At 36.3% G+C, this 21,605-nt stretch overlaps 1 protein-coding gene across 3 annotated transcripts in view; it reads left to right on the top strand.

The window, feature by feature from the left end:
* KIF2A (kinesin family member 2A) overlaps positions 1-21,605 on the top strand; it is a 62,711-nt gene that overhangs the window by 29,789 nt on the left and 11,317 nt on the right. For all 3 annotated transcript variants that reach the window (XM_062514003.1, XM_062514002.1, XM_062514001.1), the window contains exons 7-15: positions 5,990-6,085; positions 6,860-6,914; positions 9,882-10,044; positions 13,378-13,468; positions 13,621-13,684; positions 14,090-14,181; positions 14,417-14,559; positions 15,273-15,477; positions 18,203-18,313. In XM_062514003.1, the coding sequence (XP_062369987.1) occupies positions 5,990-6,085; positions 6,860-6,914; positions 9,882-10,044; positions 13,378-13,468; positions 13,621-13,684; positions 14,090-14,181; positions 14,417-14,559; positions 15,273-15,477; positions 18,203-18,313 (1,020 nt within the window). The remainder of the gene's footprint in view (positions 1-5,989; positions 6,086-6,859; positions 6,915-9,881; positions 10,045-13,377; positions 13,469-13,620; positions 13,685-14,089; positions 14,182-14,416; positions 14,560-15,272; positions 15,478-18,202; positions 18,314-21,605) is intronic.

The raw sequence follows: 21,605 nt of genomic DNA, 5'->3' as shown, positions 1-21,605 counted from the left end.
TTTGGATTATTGCCTCTTATACTAGAGGGGTTTTATTTGTTTGGCTTGCTTGATGGCAGTACATATTTTATAGTTATGGATAACTTGGGAAATATTGTTTATGGTTAGATTTACTTTCTGGTTTTGTGCTTATTTATAGGTAGTATTTTTGTTTTGATGACTTGAGGCATCATGGGTTTATTGAGCCAGGAACAATTTTTTTTGTGTTGTTAGTTTATTTGTGACACCTTTATTTTTGCAGTTTGATTTACTTGTTTGTTGTGTCGGTGTTTTTTATTAGCCCGACTTCTGGGGATATGGGCATTTACATGACGGACTTTTACGGGTAGTTTTTTTACCCGAGTGGCAATGTCTTTTTACTTATTAGCAGCTTAGATTGTTTTTTTGTTTACGTTGCTAGTTAGCTTTTTAAATTTCTTTAGCCAATTTTACAGAGTATTGGTTACTATTTATGAATCACTGTAAAGGTAAAGCTTTGGCCATTTTTTTTTTAGCAATGTTTAGGGCCCGCTGAATGGCTTTGAGTTCAGCAAGTTGACTTTTTTTTTTTTTGGTAGCTTGTGTAACTTGTTGTGTGGGGCTTTATATGGTTGTTTTTCACTCTTGGTTTATTTTCATGATGTGACAGAAACTATTGGTGAAAAGAGCGTAGCGAGTTTTTTTTGCTGGTAGTTGGTTGTATGGTGGGGTTTTATTAGCTTGGGTTACTTGTTTTTTGTTTTTTTTTATTGGTAAGACCAAAATTTTTACTTTTTGCCCAGTTTGTAATTATTCTCAAAATTCTAGGACGATTTGGGTTTTCAATATGGGCACGCTGTGTGATGAGGGTGATTTTCTTGCTTTATGTGGCATTGGGGGCGTGGTGGGTAGAGGGGACTTTTTTTAAACATTCACTTTAGTACTGGTAGTCGGGGTGCCAAGGGGAGTTGTGCTTTTGTGTTAATTATTTTTGAGGCAGCTTGAACTTTTTTATAAGCAGTGAAGATTTTTTTTTTTTTGGGGGGTGTAGTTGGTTGTAAGACTTTTTGTAACTTTGGCTTTAAAATTCTAGAGGTTGGTTTTGAGTCTTACTAGGTATTTTTTTGTTAAAGACTTCAGGACAAGTTTTTGTTCCTGGTTGCAGAGTAAAGCACATTTTTTACTTTTGGTCCAGTTCTGACTGGGCCGAGGGCTACAGCATGAGTGATTTTTTGTTTGATTTGGGCCAAGGTTTGCTGTTGTTTAGGACCCCAGTGGAAATTATTCTTTTTTCAGGTGACTAGGGAGAGAGGGCTTACGATTTGGTTGTATTTAGGAATGTGCATTTTTTAAAAGCGTATGGCACTTAGGAAAGCTTATGGGATTTTTTTGTTGGTTGGTGGAGACATTGTGGTGATTTTATTGATGACCTCAGTGGGGATTTGGTGCTGTCTGTCTTGCTATTTTACTTCCAGGAACTGGATTTTTCAGGCAGGACCTTTGACTTTGCTCCTCTTGATGGCAAAACCGGTTCCCAGCAGAATCTGGATGATCTTCTCTTTTTTTTAAAATACTTTCATTGCCATGTTTTCTCACACAATGATGTTATTGTTGTATTGTAGATGTCTTGGAGCTTTACTTTTTTCCAGTGCAGCCTGGATCAGTCCATGGCAGATGGTGGGGCTGTGTTTCCACCCCTGGGGCAGTCGGTTCCAGGTGTACTGCCTGCCCCTCCAGGTGAAAGCAAACTGAGGCCTGCACTCTGCTGCCACAGGGATGGAGAAAAATGCATTGGCAATGTCAATGGTGGCGTACCACTTTGCTGCTTTGGATTTTAGCTTGTATTGGAGTTTTAGTATGTTTGGCACGGCAGCGCTTAGCGGTGGAGTCACTTCATTCAATGCACGATAGTTCACAGTCAATTTCTATTTTCTATTAAGGCTTGTGCACAGGTCAGATGGGGCTGTTGAAAAGTGAGTGGGTTTTGCTGCCTACTTCTTGGCTTTCTAGCTTACGGATCATTTTGTGGATGGGGATGATGGCATTTGATTTGTTTTATACTGCTGGCGCTGCACTGTCGAGGTGGTAATTGGCACTTGCTGTTTTTTCACTTTTAGGAGTTCTTTTGCAGATGTGTTTTTTGACAGTTTAAGTACGGTGTTGAATTGATTAATGCTTTTTGTTTTTACAGCAGTTATTTTAAAAGCTTACTTGAGTCCTTTTGGGTCTTTGTAATAGCCATTCTTGAGGAGGTCTATCCTTAGAATATATGGTGTCTTTGGGTCAGTTACAATTGGATGTTTTTCCACTCTTTTCCAGTCAGGCTCACCTCAGCCTCCAGCAAAGTCAATTTTTGTGATCTCCCCATCACTTTAGCAGTAGAAACAGGTTCTTTCCTTACGTGTCCTGATGGTATTAGGGTGCACTGTGAACTAGTATCAACTAATGTTTTATGTTTTTGTGGCTTTGATGTGCTAGGCTATTGGGTTTACACCATCCAAAAGATTTGGTTTTTCTGTGTCTCTTTTTTGGTTAGAGGTGGGGCCTCTTTAGTCCTGGTTATTATTTTTTTTCTGGGCATACATATTGGAGGTTTTTTAAGAGGATCTGACAAATCATTTTTTCTTGTATAATACCTTGCACTTTGGTTATGGGAAGTTGAGGCTACCTTCACTTTAGTGGAGCTCTCTTGTTAGTGTTTCCCTCCCTGAGTTGATGTATTTGTGCTGCCAGGGCAGAAGGGGGTTTCTCATTCTATCTTTTTGTGTCTTTTCTGTGGTCACGCAGAAAGAACCACAGGTCAGCTTGTGGGGTGTACTTTTTTTTCTTAGTTGAGGGACATTGTGCTTTAACTTTGGGATTTGTGACTTGCACTGGTGCTGCATTGACCTTATTTCCTTCCTCATCCTTCTTATTTTCTTTTCGAGTTCTTTAATCGCGGCAGAGACTTGAACCTGTATTGAGCTGTTCATCATACTTTGAAAATTTCTGATCTTACTGGCGACAGAACCCACTGTCTCGTGGTTGGTGTCAGCATTAATGGCTGCAATGAATGTGGTGTATTGAGATGGCCCCAGGTGTGCCAGATTCCACAACATCTGCCCTGTGCACCTGACCTTGTCAGGGTCATTGTCATGTTGTCCACCCCTCCCAAAGAGTATTTCCCGTACTGCCACTTCTCTCAGCTGTTGGATCCCCTCCTCAGCGGTCTTCCAGTGCATTCTATGGTGGTGCTCATGCATTTTTTTTTTTTATGGACAAACTTTTCTTTTACACATATTAAAAGCTGCTCCCAGAGGGAAAGGAGGCTTGGCTCCCTTACGAATACTTGATTTACCCTGAGTCCTGGATCAGGGGTCCCAAATTCCTTGCCTCTGTACCATCCAGTTGCACACCTGTACCCATAAGGTCCCAGACCCGCAGTAACCACGTTGTAAAAGCCTCATGGCCCCTTCGTACAACATCTTTACGCAGATTACGGAGACTCTCGTATGACAGGGACTTGGTGATGATCTCAACCTCTGGCTCCCCTGCTGGTTGTGAGGGCCCTGCTTTCTGATCCTTATTATCCAGGTGCTTTGTTTTCACCTTAGACTTTCTAGTTTTTATGGAGGCAGCTGCTGCAGGGTGGGCAGGTCCCGCAGAGCTGCAGGAGGGCTGGGGGTGATGGCAGCGCTGTCCCAGGGGGAGAGAGAGATGGAGAGAGAGCTCTCCGCTCACGGTGTGGGTCCTGGTGCTCAGCAGAGTGCTGGATGGTGGCAGGTTACAGTGAGAAGGGAGCAGGGCAGGGTCCGACAGCAGTGAGGATGGCTCCCGATGCTGGGTGGCTGGGATGGAGCTGAGGTGGCGATCGTCCTTCTTGTCCGAATTCCTTGGGGAAGTGGGCCGAGCCAGAGCCTTCTGTCTGCTCTTCTGGATGTTTGGATATTGAGGGGTTCCCCTCTTCTGTCCCCTCCCCCCTGCCCCCTGTCATTAGAGCCTAACCAACAGGTATCTTAGCATGACAATGGGGAAAATTCCACAGAGGGAAAAGGGAAAGAACCAACCCCCAACTATATTTAATTCTAATTTAATTCTAATGTTTCTTTCTTTAAACTACTCTGTACATTTGTAATTTCATAATGCAAGCAGCTTGGCAGCCAGTTGTTAAAAAACTTGTGTGAAAGAAATAAAGTAGCTAATCCTTTGAGAAAAATCTCTTAATGTTATATGACTTCCTGTCACAATGGGGAAGTTTTGCTTTAGCAAAGCTAGAAGTGTAATCTTGTTGGCAGCCATGTGTGTATGTTTTAGTCTCTAAAGAGATAGTACCTGTCTGCTGCTGACATGAGAATTACCACCATTAAATAAATCATTCATACAATTTACTTTTCATGGTTTAATGATGTTTCTAGGTTGACCTAAAATCAGCTTTGTTAAATTTGTCTTTTATAATTTACATCTGTTTACACAAAACATGTCTTTATGTGTGAGGAATTGCCATTTTTTGCTTTATATATTAAAATATTTTGAAGTAGTGTTATTTGTAAAATTTTATTTTTGTTTTTCCTGTGAACACTTGTCTTGCATCTGTGTCTTAAACTTCTGTATGGGGCAGTTGTTGTGAAATGCAGCAATAATTCAAGCACTGACTTCTAGTATGTAGGACCTTTAAACAGGGCTTGAAGAATATTAGGTAAATGCTTTCTCCATGATAAACAATACTCTTTTCTGAATATTTTAAAGAAACATTTTATGAATACTTGCTGTCAGCACTTTTTAGTTCAGTGTAGTCAGAGTGAATGACATCAAGGTACAGTCAGCTTGCACTCACCAGGACACAGTTTCTTCTGAGGTGAGGATTGGCTGTGTCACAAATGCAAAGAATGAGCTGGATCCCTTTCAGCTTAGCAACCCCAACGCAGTGCTTTCTGAGAGTGCCTGCACTGTGTCCATAGCCAGCTGTGGTTCAGAAAATTTTTATCATATGGGGGTAGCTGTGCAAGCCTTAGTAGGGTCTGAGCACCAAAGTTGGCTATGCTTGGCATCAGCAGCATGTTCTGAAGTGTTGTAAAACAAGTGTTTGCAGGGAGGAGTGACAGGAAGTTGTTTAATCAGTTCTGCAGAAAACATGGTAGGCTCAGGCTCAGCTTATTGGTCTTCCATGCATGGCCTCTTACACATCCATTCACTCTGGTACTGATGGCTCCAGGTTTAAGGATGGGTTATCTTTTTGTCTGTGTTGTGGGGTCAGCTGTCCTGCCTGTGTTGACCCCCTTGCTGGTGGGGTGAGGACCAAGAAAGGACTTTGCTGTGCAAGTGCTTCTCAGGAGTAGCTAAAACATCCATTTATTATCAACCCTGTCTCCAGCACAAATCCAAAACAGTGCTGCTTACCACATTCTTCTGTGGAGAAAATTAACTATCCCAGCCAAAACCATCACCATGGATGTAGCCTATCGAGTATCCTTGGGATTATTTCTGCTTTGCTGGGGGTCTGGGACACACTTGGAAGTGTTTGCAATGCACCCAGATATGTATATAAATTAACACAGGACCAATACTTAGGACCAAGCTACGTTAACTGGCTTGTATCCAGCAGGATTGTGTTTAGAGCAGCTGGGGTTCCTGCACTGTCCTCTGTGGTGTGTGTTGTACTTGTGTAGTGGAGTATTTGGGCATCTGTCAGAGTGCCATATCTGAGATAAGGAAGCGTTGACTATATATTTTTTCAGTGTGAAGGTGCTGGCAAACGCAGGAGTAATTTCTCTTTCTTGAGTAGACTATTAATGAGTCCTCAGTTAATAGGTATTTTCTATTATATGCCAACCAAAATGACATGGGAAGCATATAACTGTTTCCTTTATGGTCAGTAAATTAGCTACATCAGAGTGGAAAAAGGCATTAAACATACAATAAATTTGCAAGAGACATTTTGGTGTTTTGCAAAAAAAATACTTCAGTTAATATGTATTTTTTAATAGATAATTAATGTAGGCCTTTCCTGGAAACAAAAAGTGTAACAGAAATTCTATTGCTTACTTTTTCCTAGGATGTTGATGCTACAAACCCAAATTATGAAATTATGTGTATGATAAGAGATTTCAGGGGAAGTTTGGATTATAGACCACTGACAACTGCAGATCCGGTAAGTATGCCAGCAGCATGGAAATGTGTTATCCTTCTGTGTTTTTCTGTGTGTTTTCATTTTTTTTTTCCAATGTATACTTCTGTCTGTTAATGTGAAAAATAGGTATTTTAATATATATTAGTACTCAGTATAGTATGGGTTTATTTTTCCAGTAATTTGTTGATACTGAAATGAGTAGGTTTTGGAAGTCATAGTTTACTAAACAACAGTTAAGTCATTTAAATATCTTTTTACTATTAAATAACATCAATATGTACTAAGTAGTCACTCAGTCTTTGTATGGTGAATTTTCCTGGGATGCTAAGGGATGTGCACACAAAACCATGAAACTTACTTGAAAAACCCTCTTCAACATAATGATTACTATTTGATGTTCGAAGGTGATGTGTTGGTTTGCAGACAAGTCAGAGGAGTGGAATCCTTAAATGATCAAAAGTCAAATTCTGTGGAAATCAGAGAATTTGACCATTTCTGCAATAGCATATCTACCCTGTTAAAGCTGGATTTCTTTGGATAGTCCAATAATACCTGTTGCTCTGTTGGATTAGATGACTGTCTGCAGGGAGTTTTGTTAACGTATGGTTCTCCCTTTTGGGTTCTTAGCTACTGCGCAGACACAAGGGGTTTTTACATGTCCAGATGACTCACTGTCTTGGAAATTTCTCTTTATTTAAATGGTTGGTTATTTAATTCAAAAAGAGAAGTCAAATAAAGTTAAATATTTTGTAACTGGAACTGGGGTATAGTTCACCGAGAAACTTTCTTTTTCAGATTGATGAGCACAGGATTTGTGTTTGTGTACGAAAACGACCACTCAATAAAAAAGGTATGATTTTTGAAGATTTTGTTTATTTTTTTATCTGAAAAGCTGCTTCTGATAGTAACATTATTTGTGTTAAACTACTCTAGAAATACTGATCAAAGGTGAAACTCTTATATTAGACAATATGTGTGATGAACCTAGAAAATTTACAGACTTGTCATAACCTGGGGAGAGAAGTAGTTTACCTGCCACAATTTTATGTATTAGGAGCCGAGGCACAGGAAGAGTGTGTTTTTTTCCCAAGGTCATCTAGGATGTATTTAGTTGACGTGGGAATGAATTCTACTGTAATCACTTCAGTATTCTAACATTGTATTAGGATCACTGTTATTTTAAAGCATCCTTGAAGTGATCTCCTGAGCAGAGACTTACACAGTGAAAACTTTCATACATGTTTTTGTACATATATTTTCATACTTCCAGTTGGTCTTGGATCAGACTTCAAGGAAGTTATCATATGACAGGGTTGGTGCCTAAACATGTCCAAGACATCCTCACAGGATTAGTGGATTACAGGCTAACAGAAGACTTGTACACCTTGGAGTTGTTGCTCAGGGCTGGCAAAGTTACCCCAGAGTATATCAAATGCCACTAAAAAGCTGTGGTACTAAAAAGGTACTAAAAGAACTCCCTAATGACTTTTAATTTGATGAGTGTTTGAATTGTCTTTTTTCTGCCTGCTCATCAGACTATAGAGTCTGTATTCAAAGAAAACTAAAAGCAAACAACAAAAAACTGTTCAGCTTTCAATTCCAGTTAAATCCAAATCTTCTTAGGATGTTCTTTTACTTTCAGTGGGAATTTAGGAACATAAGTGCCTACTGGATTGCAGCCTGTCTGAATCCAGTGCTGCAAGATGTTTCTTTCCTTTTCTTTCTCTTATATTCTGTTCAGCTGAAGGACTCAAAAGATCATCCCTCTGATGCTGAAGCAACATGAGATGCCATTTATTGCTTTTGCACTGTTAGAGGCACACATTTAGGATTATGTGAAGTATACCCAGAGGAAAACAAGAGAAATATTTTCCTTTTCCCATACATATTTTGATACCAACATATAGTTAGGTTTTGTCTTATTTTTTCCCTTCACATTGCTGCTTCTATTTTTTTCTTTTCATTTTTACTTTTATTGTTGGGAAAAATGTCGCTTTCTACCTCTGCTGAAGGTGGACAAAGTGAAATTGGAGTAAATGAAAACAAGTTGTTATAGGACATGAGTTTGGATTCAGAAGTGGGATTCAATTTTGTGAAAGTTGCATATCTTTGGTGTTAGTGGTTGGGAGCTATTAAAAAAGTGGATCAGAGGTTTGTAGAAAGGTGAATGTCTAAGTAAAAATGAGATTGATGCTTAAAGCTGTTCTGCATTTTTAAGAATAAACTGTAGTATAAAAGGTGTTAACTAAATAATCTATGCAGGGGATGATAATACAATCATTATCATACGTAATGATAATGACATAATCTCCTGAAAACACTCAGTTCATAAGAAACAGTATTTCTCATAAAATCATAAAACAGTATGAAAGAATTAAAGATGCTAGACTGTAACCCTATTGTTAGGAAAAAGAAATTAATTTGTTTTGTCATCTCAAAAATGCAGAATTATCACCAAAAACATTAGGTGTTCTCAGCATCAATTGTTCTGTGGATTGACTTTGTGGAAGTAGGTGTTCACAGTGACACTTTGAGATTTTAGTTCAGTGACATGTATTTAAAATTGTATGATGGATTTCAGAGACATTATTCCTAATTTTCATCAGCAAAGAATGCAGGTTCTTATACCAAACAGCTGGGAGGAAGTAAATGTCTTACTCCAAATCATTTTTTTTAAAAAATCCTTTTCTGACTGGTTAAGCTAAAAAGTTTTTCTTGTGAAGAATTGTCCCATCATACTTTTCTTTTTTCACTGTTCCTTACTTTTTATCTGTGATTGCTGCAGAATAATTGCATTTCATTTTATTGCAGTGCAGTTGAAAAATTGACTGGAATGTATGTTTCCATTGGTGTGCAGTGTAATGCAATAGTAATAACCATTGTACTATTTGATCAGGATGTTAACTCATGAAACGGTTTCTGTCTTGTATAAAGTCACATCAAATTGTTGAACTGCATGCCTTAAGAAATTTTACATAGGAATGTAAGTAGGACACATTAGTGAATCCTCACTGTACGCACAAAGGGTCTTTATTCTTGTACATATTATGGATCACTGGGTTCTCTGTTTTGCTGACTCATATACCATACAACAATTGGCAGTAAATTTCAGTGCTGTATAGTAATTATAATCTAGGATCTCACTGTTGAAGTCACAGTGATAGGAAGGATCATTATAACTTTCATTTTATTCTGCTTACAAGATAATCTTTAGAAAGGATTTTACTTTGGAGGAATTATATATTAAAGATAGGTACTATAGGTTCCAGGAGGAATACACAAATGAAAATATCTATGAGGAATGAAAGCAAAATTAAAAAAAAATCAAGATAAAGTATTAAATGTATTATCAAGTATGTTAATTTCTTATTGTTCTCAAGTTTGACAGTCTAAGGAGTATAGTACTAGCACGTAGTTTCTCCACTAGAGGAGATATTTATAAAAGCTCAAAGGATGTGGCAGTGAGCTGTAGAAGACTATACAGTCCCTGAGGAATAAGACCTCACATCCAAGAGAAGTGTTATAGAAGACATAACAAGTTACAATGATAGTGCTGTAATTAATGATCATAGTATGTCTTAACAGTTTTGTATCTCTTTTTAATTTCTAGCAATTGGTTGGATAGGAAGACTAAATTTCCAAAATGAAATCTCTTGCTTAGCAGATTACTGTCTAGGCGTCAGAGGCCCAAATCCATTGCAGTGTTGTTACTTGAAGGAGCTGTGTTATCTGAGATGTTATAAGAGTGTAAACAATGGGAAAATGTAAAAAATAATGATGTATTGTTAGTTAAATATATATTTCGCTTATTTTATAGAAACTTTAATGAAAGACCTTGATGTAATAACAATTCCTAGTAAAGATGTTGTGATGGTACATGAACCAAAACAAAAGGTGGATTTAACAAGGTACCTAGAAAACCAAACTTTTCGTTTTGATTATGCCTTTGATGACACGGCTCCTAATGAAATGGTTTACAGGTATGTGTATATGCTTTTTTTGGTGAATCTTTTTTCTTATGTTTTGAACATACTAATAACTGTTGCACTTACACTGGTCTTAGACTTTATTCCTATTCTCTCTGTTACCAGCTGTATATTGCTATCTCCATTATTTTACCTGTTTACTTTTGTTTTAACTCTTTATCCCTAATTCTTCACCTGCAATGTCATTTCCACCTCTGTTGACCTCAGTCCTACTCCAAGTCCTTCTCCAAACCCTGCTGCATTTCAGGGTCTAGCAAGTATCGCTTGCCTCCTCAGCTGCTGATTACTTGAGCCATGTAATCAGTTCTCCATTTGCTTCCAGGTTATTGTCTTATTATTAGTGTGTGTACAGCACCTGAGAAACCTGAGTCATGGCTTTTGGTCATCAGGAAACCTGGAGGAAAAGGAGAGCCCTAGCACCAAAGAGCTTGCAGTCTGAAAATAGGATAATTAAGAGATGGAAACAAATCAGTAGAGGGTGAGAAAAGAGTACAAATAAAGGGAGAGAGTGCATATTGCAGTATTGTCAAGATACCTGAGCTAACTTATCTTCTGGAAACAATCTGGCTGATGTAATGTGGAAGTGTATGGAGCTGTTATCTTGCTGAAAATGCTAAAGCTTTCAAATTTAAAAACAAACAGCAACAAAGACACATATCCTCTTTTAGGCCCAAGGTTTTTGGATCTCCATTTTGTTCTTCGCTCTTCTGTCTCAGTTCCACTGTTGATATGGAGTAATTCACACAGAACTTCTAAAAGAATGTTTAGAAGTAGCTATTTCCCTTAAACAAGTAACTAAATGAAGTACATACAGTAGTGGGCAGGGTTACACATTGTGACATAATCTTAGTCATAATCTTAGTATGCGTCTAAATACTGTGAAGCTTTTTGCAGGAAATACTGATATTAAAAAGGAATTTGATGAAGATAATTTTTCTTATGCTTGGGAAGTGCTTCCCATAATCTTTAAGAATATTGACAGAGAAATATATTTTTTCTTGTTTATAATCCACAGCTAGGAAGTGAAAGTTAAGATCATGCTCTGATTGATAGTGGATAACAAAAAAAAAAAAATCATAGTAAAAGAATTCTTAAAAGATTCTGAAAATAAAAACTTCTGTCTTACGCTTGTTATAATTAGAGAAGGGGATAAAAGGAAAATTTTATAAAACTAATGCTAACAAAAGAGTTGTAAACAGCAAAGCTGTGTCCTTGGAGATTTCTGTCATTGCTGGTTGCCTGCTGGTAGCTTTTTTCCTTTCCTTGATCCTAAAGAGCTGTGGGAGAGCCAACTTGTTGATGGTGCGTGAAATAATTCTATTGCTTGACAATCCATTTTTCTTATCTCCCTCCTTCCTTTATTTATCTGTTTGAACATAGTGCTTAATGTGAGGGGTGGTTTTGGTATACAATGTTGTTTTGTTTTTGTACTGGGTTTTTTCAGAGTTTTTATTAGTTATGTAATACATTAATGGCAATACAGGAATATATTTTAAGATTATTGTATTAATACTAAAATGGTAGATCTCTAGTCTTTCTCCTTCTCTCTCATATGGCACAATAATGTTAATTACTTGAAGGGCAATCTGTTCTAAGGTCTTCTGTAATAACAGAAGTAACAGCAAGATAGGTGTCATCATGTGCTCTCATCAGACCCTCAGGGTCATACTGGGGAAAAAATACTGTGTCAAGATGCTCCAGTTTTCTCCAATAGGCTAAATTTACTGTATTTCAATACTGAAAAAATGTTCAGACCAAGGTAGAAAAGTACCTACTCTGTTATTACTACTACTACTACCATTATTTTTACCATTATTAGTACTGTTATTATTTTGCTTAACCTGTATTTTAAGTATTTTTAATCCACAAACCACAGCACAGCGTAGCAAATCTTCTGTTAATATTAAAAAAACACCCACTGGTTGGGATATGCCTTACGAGTTTTAAAGGAGAGCCAGTTTACATTTCCGAAAGACTAAGATTGCAAATAAAAGTTCTAGTAAAAGATGTACTTTTTAACACAGTATCATTTGGAATTGTGTAATCCTTTATGAAAACAAATTTAAGGTATTTTGTCTTACTTTAAAATAGATGCATTTAAGTCCCTTTTTAATAAATCAGCAAAATAAAGTTTCAAATTCAATCAAACAGAAGTAATGGAGCGTGCTTTTAAGGTGTCCACCTTAGACTTCATGAATTTTTCAATTTTTATGTGTAGAAAGAGAAAACATCAAAATATGGGAATATCCTCTTGAGAGGACAGAAGGTATATACTTAGAAGAAGCAAAGAAGGAAAGACTAAGGCTGTTGAGGAATCATCTGGTATATTCTTGATGAAAATTCATGATTCAGCTAGATATAGATTCTTTACATAACCCTGGGTTGCTGCTGAATGGCTCAGTCTTGCCCCATTATTTTTGTAAGTGATTTTGTGTTTGAAAGCAGAAGGAAAGAAGGTTGTAGCATCTCAGTGTTTCTCTAATTAATTTTTTTCCTTTATTGGCCACTTACAGGTTATTTATGTGTTAACAACTGGAAGAAGTTTAGAAAGAGTTTTGCAGAGGGAATCATCTCCATATGTAACTCTCCATGAGTTTACCCTTTGCTTTTGGAGTTTAGAATGAAATAATGGTGATAAGCAGCTGAAATAGGAACAACAGCTCTGTGTTTCTTAAAAAAAAAATTATCTAAAAAAAGAAATGATACTATAGCTAATACTTATACAGCGAATAGTACTTCAGGGATAAGTAGATTTTTTTTCATTCTTAAGAGCTTGGGTAGCTATTATCTTGAGCCCTTTCTTAATGTATGCATGTTCTTAAAAATTGAGATGTGCAATGTTGTTTTGGCCTCTTGTCTTTCAAATTTAATCTTGGAAGTTGATTTGGGGAGGAAAAAACTACAGCAGAATTTTAGTATTGACAAAACTCCTATCTGCTACACTGTCCTACTTCAACATCTTCTTATTCTGGCATCTTGAGGGGCCTCCAGACTCCATTTAGTGTCTCATGTTGGATCATTGAAACAAGGAGATCAATGTTTTAGGGATTAAAGGAAGATAATATTGTTGTAAAACAAGTGAGAGAGACCTCATAGCTTGTGATAGTTTGGAAAATTTTAGAACCTTATAGCTGGTAGTCTCCTTACTTCAGAAATTGATGTATAAATATCCTTTGATCTGTCAAAGTACTATTTGACAAAGTACAAATGGCAAAGTACAAAAAGGATCAATTCTATCACTTTTGGCCTTAACAGTTTAATTTTCCTTGTGATAGTGGCATCTTAAAGTACTTCAGTTTTTTAAGTATGGCTTTTTTTGCATTTAAGGTTTACAGCTCGACCATTAGTGGAGACCATATTTGAAAGGGGAATGGCCACTTGTTTTGCATATGGACAAACAGGCAGTGGGAAAACCCATGTAAGTAGTTCTTCTGCAAGTCAGCAATACTATTTTTTATGTGACACACTTAGATGAATTCTAGTAAATAAAGAATATGTAAACTACAGTTCTATGGTTTTTATTGTGCTTTTCTTTTTTCTTTGCTTTTTTTTCTTCTTTTTTTAATTTAGACCATGGGTGGTGACTTTTCGGGAAAGAACCAAGATTGTTCTAAAGGCATATATGCACTTGCAGGTGAGACTTCATTGATCAGCTCACTTTGGGCAGACCAGTTGAGATCAGTACATTTTCTACTCTTTGTCATAAAAATATAATAGTTTACATACTTTGCGTTGCAGTAGAGCTTTGGTAACATCGAAAGATGTCCCTAGATGTGTATCCTTTACACAGTAATGTAAATATAGATTACTTAACAAAAATGCGATAACAGATTATTTAAGTTTACCGTTTTGGTGTCTTCTGCATCTTCCAGTGTAACTTGGCAGTTTAGATTGTGTTGTTTTAGGCTTGGTTGACTGACCATATCTGTCATTCTTACAAAATATGAGTTGCTCTAAAAGAGACTCTTACACATGAATGAATCTTCACTAAATGGAAACACATGATGAGATTCTTCTTATTCCGGAAATGTATTCACAGCTCGAGATGTCTTTTTAATGCTAAAGAAGCCAAACTATAAGAAGTTAGAACTTCAAGTATATGCAACATTTTTTGAGATCTACAGTGGTAAGGTAAGTACCTGCTCTTTTACTGAGGAAGGAATTTCTTATACAGAAAATTTTGAGCTTGTCACATAAAAGATTTGTTCCCTCTTTGCATTAAAAGCTGTATTTCAAAGAATTCTTTACATTTTCCTTCCAGTCATGTATTTCCATGGAATGTTTTGCATTATTTGAAATGGAACTCAAAACAGGTTTTTTATTTATAGCTGATCTTTTTACTGTTCTGTTTTCCTCCTTCCCTAAGGTTTTTGACTTGTTGAACAGGAAGACAAAATTAAGAGTGTTAGAAGATGGTAAACAACAAGTCCAGGTGGTGGGATTACAGGAGCGGGAAGTCAAATGTGTTGAAGATGTTCTTAAGCTTATTGAAGTAGGCAACAGCTGCAGGTACCTTCCATAGCTTAGACCATTCTTCCATTGTATGTTAAAAATCAGAACAAGATTTTTGGGGGTGTCTTTGTAGTGATGCCTTTTATTATGCAAGGGATTTTTTGATTATGTTTTCTGCAGGTAAGGAATGTACCTACATTTTAAATAGAGACATTTAGAGTTTCTCTGTCTCCCAGAGAAAAATAACTAATTTTTCAAGAGGATGTGAATCACATGCATTATGTAAGCATCTTACTGACTTAAATTCACATAATTTAAAAACTGGAATGCTGCCAGGTTCTTCATCTCTAAAAGGCCCTGATGCATACTGGCAGAGGTTAAACACAATTTTTAAAACTTTTTTTTAAGACTTAAGCTTAATTTTTTTTAAATTAGCCTTGAACATGGACTGCTGCATGATCAGATAAAAGTGTCGTCAACATTTTTTGTGTGAGCTCTTTATTTATCTGAAATATATGAAGATCTGATTTTAAAATGGAGGCAAAGTATTACTAATCTTCCATTTCCATTCAGAGAGATGGAAAAAGAGGTGTAATTTATGTATATCCAGTTATTAGTGTTCTATGTCTAGTGTCCAAAAGAGTTCCATGCTATCAACATGTAAGAAAATACAGGAATCTGCCCTGGAAACCTATTATCGTGAAGTTAATGTTTAATACTTATGGTCCTCCACCGGTTAATGTCTTTCTCTGCTTTTCTGCTGTTTAAAGGACATCTGGCCAGACATCTGCAAATGCACACTCATCTCGAAGCCATGCAGTGTTTCAGATTATTCTCAGAAGGAAAGGGAAATTGCATGGTAAATTTTCTCTGATTGATTTGGCTGGCAATGAAAGAGGAGCAGATACTTCGAGTGCAGATAGGCAGACACGACTGGAAGGTGCGGAAATTAACAAGAGCCTTTTAGCACTCAAGGTAACTGATATGTTTCTATTGCCTTGGAGTAGGTGGAAGCCTATATACAATAGCCGTGACAAGTAAAATTAGTGTTTTTGCACTCTTTGCTTGTCTACTTTGTCTGTTGATATGACAGATAAAACAATGTATTGATTTTTCCTCTAAATGCTTGAGGGAGCACTTAGTAAATCCCAAGTAGAAACAATGCAGAAACATTGTGCTATCAACTTACATGTAGTTTTTATAAAATAAAATCAAAACACCCCAGCAAAACCAACCAACCTACCAGATGAAAAACAAAACAAAACCCCCAAACACCAAGAAAACACCCCAATAAACCAAGTTCACAAAAAATCTCCAGTGGTTGAATTTGCAGACATTTCTTGTATATATCTAAAATAGGAAGGCAAATTACTTACTTTGGTACTAAAGATATGAAATACTAATAGGAAGTATTCTTACTGATCCGGCTATTTGTTTCTTCTTTTAAATAAAAGATAAAACTACACTGACAACTTATTTATTGCTGTTAATATATTGACTAAAGCAAAACAACAGCAGCATGTCCAGAAAAAAATAGCAAATAGTTAAAATAAACCTTGAAAGGTGAAATCCATTTTGGTCAACTCCTCTTCATAGCAAATTTTCTGATACAGTCACTTTAGAGATTTTCGTACATCCAATCCAGGACATATAAACAGGACCAAGAAATGCTACTTAAATATTCATCTGCCTTTTTTGTTTGATGTTTTATAGTGATTAAAAGAGGTTCAGCCTAAATAGGGGAAGTAATGTTTTTATTTCAAACTGGAGAAACAGTCGTTTTGACTGTCTTAGAATTTATCTCTGGTTTTGGTTAGTTTTGCTTAGGTTTATTACTCTCAACATCCACACTGGTTTTATATAAAAATCTGAACCCCAGGATCTGTGTGGTTACTTTTATATTCCCAGTATAAACTTGAGAGATTGGCATCTGACTAAACAGATCTCACAACACACCATAAAATTGTGATGTGCAATATGTCATTAAAAAATTCTACAGAATGTTGAAAAATTGGAAGCAGCAGTTCCAAAACTTTGGCCTATTTTGATTTAACATCAAAGTAAGCATTCCAGGGACTGTTGGGTTGATGTTACTACTCATTTCCAAATGCAATTGAATAAAACTATTTTGTTCTGGGGGTTTGGTTTGAGTTTCTTTTTTTTTTTTTTCAGTTCCTTTATTTTGTACTGGATAGTGCTCATACAACATATTTAGTTAATTTTTATGCAACTTGTCCTTTTCATTACAGCAAAAGGTTCTCCCAATGCTGTACTAGTGATGTTCATCCATATTATATGGGGAAGAAGGAAATAAAAATAAATAGAGATGCAGAGGTCTAAAAGGTGGTACAAAAAAATAGAAGTTTCTCAATGATGTGTCTGCCATTTTTCATTTAGGCACTTTTTTATCCCAAAAACAGTCCACAGCCTTTTCCATTTGTATTCAGGAGCCATGATGTTATTTTCAAGTTCCAATTAAACTGGTACATTCTGACAAAGTGGTCTCTGTTGGAAATCCAAGATTTGCTGTTTCCATCTGGATATCAGTCCTATAGGACTATCAGTCCTGACCTGTTCAGGATTTTGGCACAGGAAGTTATTTCTGTAATGTCTGAACATGGAAGTAGTGTTGTCATTTTGTTACCTAGTTTTCAGAGATGTAATGAAAACCAAATGTAGTTCAAAACTCTTAAAATTACAAATAAGCAAACTAAAAATCATTATTGTAAATTATCAATTAAAAACTTGCTAATTCCCATATCAGTAATTCAATATAGGATATGTCAGCAGCTGGAGGATTAATTGAACTTCTGTAGAATTATTCATGTAACACAAAGGCTATTCCATCTATTAGTGCAGCTAAACGCAAAGTTCTAATTTGAAATACATTTGAAGTATGGTTGGTTGTAGAAGGTCTGTTTGCAGATACTTTAAAAGTATCTGCAATTCCAGAGTCTGGAATTAACTGTCAAAATATTATTATGACAACAATGCAAAAATTAAAAATTGATATTTCTTTGCATAAGAATAAGTTGTTAGACAATATTAGAGCACTGATGGACAGAAGTGATGGTTAGATAATGGTATCTTGGTGTCACTGTTGTACTTAGTTGCTGCTATAACTTCTGTAATAATTTCATAATATTTACATCTGTACAGTACTGCTCACTGGAACCCAATCTGTCGCAAATATTAGTGTAGACCCTTGCCTCTAGGAATGGAGGTAAAGAAGATCTTATCCCTGTTTCTTCACATAAAGAATATTTTAAAACAGAGAGTGACCTAATGTTTTAAAGTGTCTGCCAATGCTGAGTAGAGAGCTTGCTTCCAGTAGAGAGCTATGCCGACTTCGTTTGTGACCTGTGGAAGCTTCAGAAAGTTTGTTATCTTCAGAGCTGTAAAGAAAGACAATGGTAAAATCAGAATCAAAGCCAATGCTTTTAACTGGTACAGTTAAGTCATGTTTCCGTCTGTACTGCTGATGCTGGCAGAGGTTGTAGTTCATTCAGGCTTTTGTAGCTGATAATCTGGAATAATTGTTAGCCTGAACATTTCACATCAACACTGTTTAGTTTTGTTGTAAATTTCAATGATATTTTTGGGGGAGTGCATCAAATACAAGGCATGCATTTTCTGATTCTGAATTGCATTTTTATTGTGTTTATTTAACCCATAATAAAGAATCTTCTTGTTCTTTCAGGAGTGTATTAGAGCCTTAGGTCGAAATAAACCTCACACACCCTTCAGAGCAAGTAAACTAACTCAGGTGCTAAGAGATTCATTCATTGGAGAAAACTCACGTACCTGTATGGTAAGTCAATTTGGTTAACTGTTCTAACAATTACAAAGAAAAGACACTGCAAATTTAGGCTTTTACGTTTAAAAGTGGTTGCTTGTTACTGGTAGTGTGTTGGACTTGAATTTCTTCACTAATTCACATTACATGTGGAGGGGGATTTCAAAAGGAGACATTTCTTAATGGTTTAGATTGAATGTTAGGAGAAATTTCTTCACCAAAGGGGTTATCAGGCATTGGAACCAGCTGCTCAGGAAAGTGGTCTGGTCACAGTCTTTAGAGATCTCTAAAGGATGTGTAAATGTGGTAGTTAGGGACATGGTGGTGGGCTTGACTGGGTTAATGGTTGGACTAAATTATTTTAGAGGTGTTTTCCAAGTGGTTCTGTGATTCTGCCATACTGGATAACTTACTTCCTTCTCACTTTTTTATTGACCTTTCTTATTGCTCATTCTAGTTTTCTAGCTAGGCTGGCAGCTAGAAACACTTCTAGCTTGAGAAGTTAGTTAGTTAGTTAGTTAGTTAGTTAGTTAGTTAGTTAGTTAGTTAGTTTGTTTGTTTGTTTGTTTGCTTGTTTGTTTTTAGTAGTGCCTTAATGATAAAAGAGTCTTGTTTGTTTTGCAGAATTCTGGAAAGTAGGGTGTAGGCTTGAAATACAGTCATGAGTTATGATTTTTAAATTACAAAGATTAAACTAAAAGTTGGTATCAAGGTCATCAGAATTTGCTTCAGGCTGTTGAGTGGGGAGTTGGGATAGATGGGATGAATAGCTATTGTAAATGCATAAAATATATATAAGAATATATACATATATAAATAGAACATAAATCAAAGTTACTGTAAGTACTCTAAATTGTTAACTATTATTAATATATAAGTATATATAGATACATAATTATATAAGTTATTGTTGAGTAGCTGTAAATGTTCATTTACAGCTTGTGCATCCTTAACATTTCTCTCTATGAGAATACAAACTCTCTGCAGTGCATACTGATAACTAGGCTTGTTTGTGTTGTTTACTTTTCATGGGCTCCTTTGAATTAATTAGTCTAGAGGCTAGAGAAGTCTGTAAACCACAATGCAAACACTATGGTCTTAGGAAACCTTAGTCTTCCCTTTAGTTGTTAAGTATGGTTCTAATTTGAAAATGGTGGTAAAATAGCATTTTTATTAACTTTTTTTCCTTCAAATTAGTTTTCTAATGAAACAAAAGGATAGTTTTCTTTCCTGCTGAGACACACCTGACCTTCAGCTGACCAAGCGGAAGATGTCCCTGCTCATTCCAAGGGGTTGAACTAAATGGCCTTTAGAGTTCTCTTCCAACTCAAATCATTGTATGACTCTTTAACTTCATGAATCCTGTGCAGGATAAGATATCTAGATGGTGCAATTCTAGCAGGTGTATCCACACTGCTGAAGGAGATTTGGAAAATAAGCCGGTTGGAAGTTACTCTCTGCACATCAAGTAATTAGTGTTTGTGAATATTTTGTGGGAGTTTTTAATTAATTAAAAGGATCCCCTCTGAAACTGGAAATATGCTTGAATTATTACTTTTTAATTTTTTCATTCATATAACAACAGTCTCTTCACAATTAAGCTTAAGAAACCTCTTTGAGGGTAAGATTCTGCTTTCAAATTAATTCTTCTGCTATTTTTCTTAGTAGTAGGACCACTTGTGACATTCTGGTTTTAGTGTTTGTTTACATAAATTTTTAAATTAAAAATGTGATCAGCAGAGTTTCATCGTCAGATACTGTCATGTTTTAACCCCAGCCAGCAGTGGGTGTTATCACCGAGGACTTTCTCAACAAGGCAGATTTGACCCAATGTTCAAATGGAACAAATGTGCTGTTTGAATAAGACATTTTGTAACTATGTGGTACTTTTCAATATGGAATGTGTATAAAATGACATAGTAAAATCTTGTGATTTTTAACTTACTAAAGGATTTGAAATAATAAAATACCTGCTATGTTTTCCATTTGCTTTCTGATATACAAATCTGGAAGGAGGTTATTTGAGTAAAACTCGTTGAGTAGTTTCTGCACTTCATTTTTATGTGACTTTTCCTTTTATTGTTTATGTATATGTTGCAATTGAAAAAGTAGCACCTCTAAGGGTGGAGTATTCTCTCTATGTAACATTAAACCATTATCTGGAAACTCTTTGTTTTTTCAAATTTCAGAATAATATTTTGAAAATAACTTCATAATGTGGACATTTATGACTAGGATTTGCTTCCTTCAAAAGAAATCCAGAGACTTAAGAGTCAGCACAGATTTTTTTTTAAATTTTATCAGTCATTGCAGTTTTACTATTCTTGCCTTGAAATAGTTTGAGAAACCATTTAAAGTTTTTGAAGAGTTGCATTGTAGGGTATTGAATCGTCATTTGAAAGTTACAGTGTGACTGCATAGAACAGTCTCATTCTTTAACCAGTGCTGCTCCTTGACACATTGCATCCTTTATGCTGTGCAGTCATAGCTGAAGTGCTTAGATCCCTCAGCCCTCGAGGATGGGAGTAGGAGCCTGCAGACTTCTGTGTCCCATTAGGGCCATGGATCACACTGTGATGGCTTACAAGCAGTGTATATAGATTCAAATTAGTAAGAATGGTTATTACAAGTCTTAAAGATATTCCTGTCCATAAGTAGTGCAGCTTTTGCCATCCTCATTTGGAATTAGGAACAAGAAAGTGAGCAACAGAGAGGTCTGAGTCCTCCTGTCCTGCCTGGAGTGGGCTTTTTGGAGCCTGAGGAGAGGTTATACGCCAAGACTTGTGCACAAGTTCATGTGTCCAGAACAGGGTATTCACACAGACCAAGGCACCTACAATGGCATTTTCCTAGGGCAGCTGTACCTTATGCTCTTTAAAATGTTGGAGCAGTCCCCTAGTGTTACAGGAATGGTAGTAAACAGGTAAAGCAAAAGCCACACACACAGAGCAAAGGAAAACATGGAATTCATTCACCACTTCCAATTGTCAGGATAGTTCAGCTGTCCCCAGGCTGCATCACATGTAACAATGACATGAGAATAAAAATGCCATCAATCAAAACATCACTGTCTGTGGCATGCTCTGAACATTAAGCTGGTGGAAGAGATGTATGCATTTTTCACATTATTTGAGTTTGGAATAGCTTTAGGAACTTTTAGGTTTTTGTTAATTAGCACCAAGAACCATAGACATGGAGTTGTGTGATCTCAAATATAAGCTTCTTGTTTTCCTTAGTAATTGATGTGTACCAGTATTAGAGGCTTAAACTTAGGTCTGTATGGTCACTTCCACCACATATTTTTTCC

This window comes from Cinclus cinclus, chromosome Z, assembly GCF_963662255.1.
Source record: "Cinclus cinclus chromosome Z, bCinCin1.1, whole genome shotgun sequence".
In the NCBI taxonomy this organism is placed as follows: domain Eukaryota; kingdom Metazoa; phylum Chordata; class Aves; order Passeriformes; family Cinclidae; genus Cinclus; species Cinclus cinclus.
This window is presented reverse-complemented; position numbering and strand designations above follow the sequence as displayed.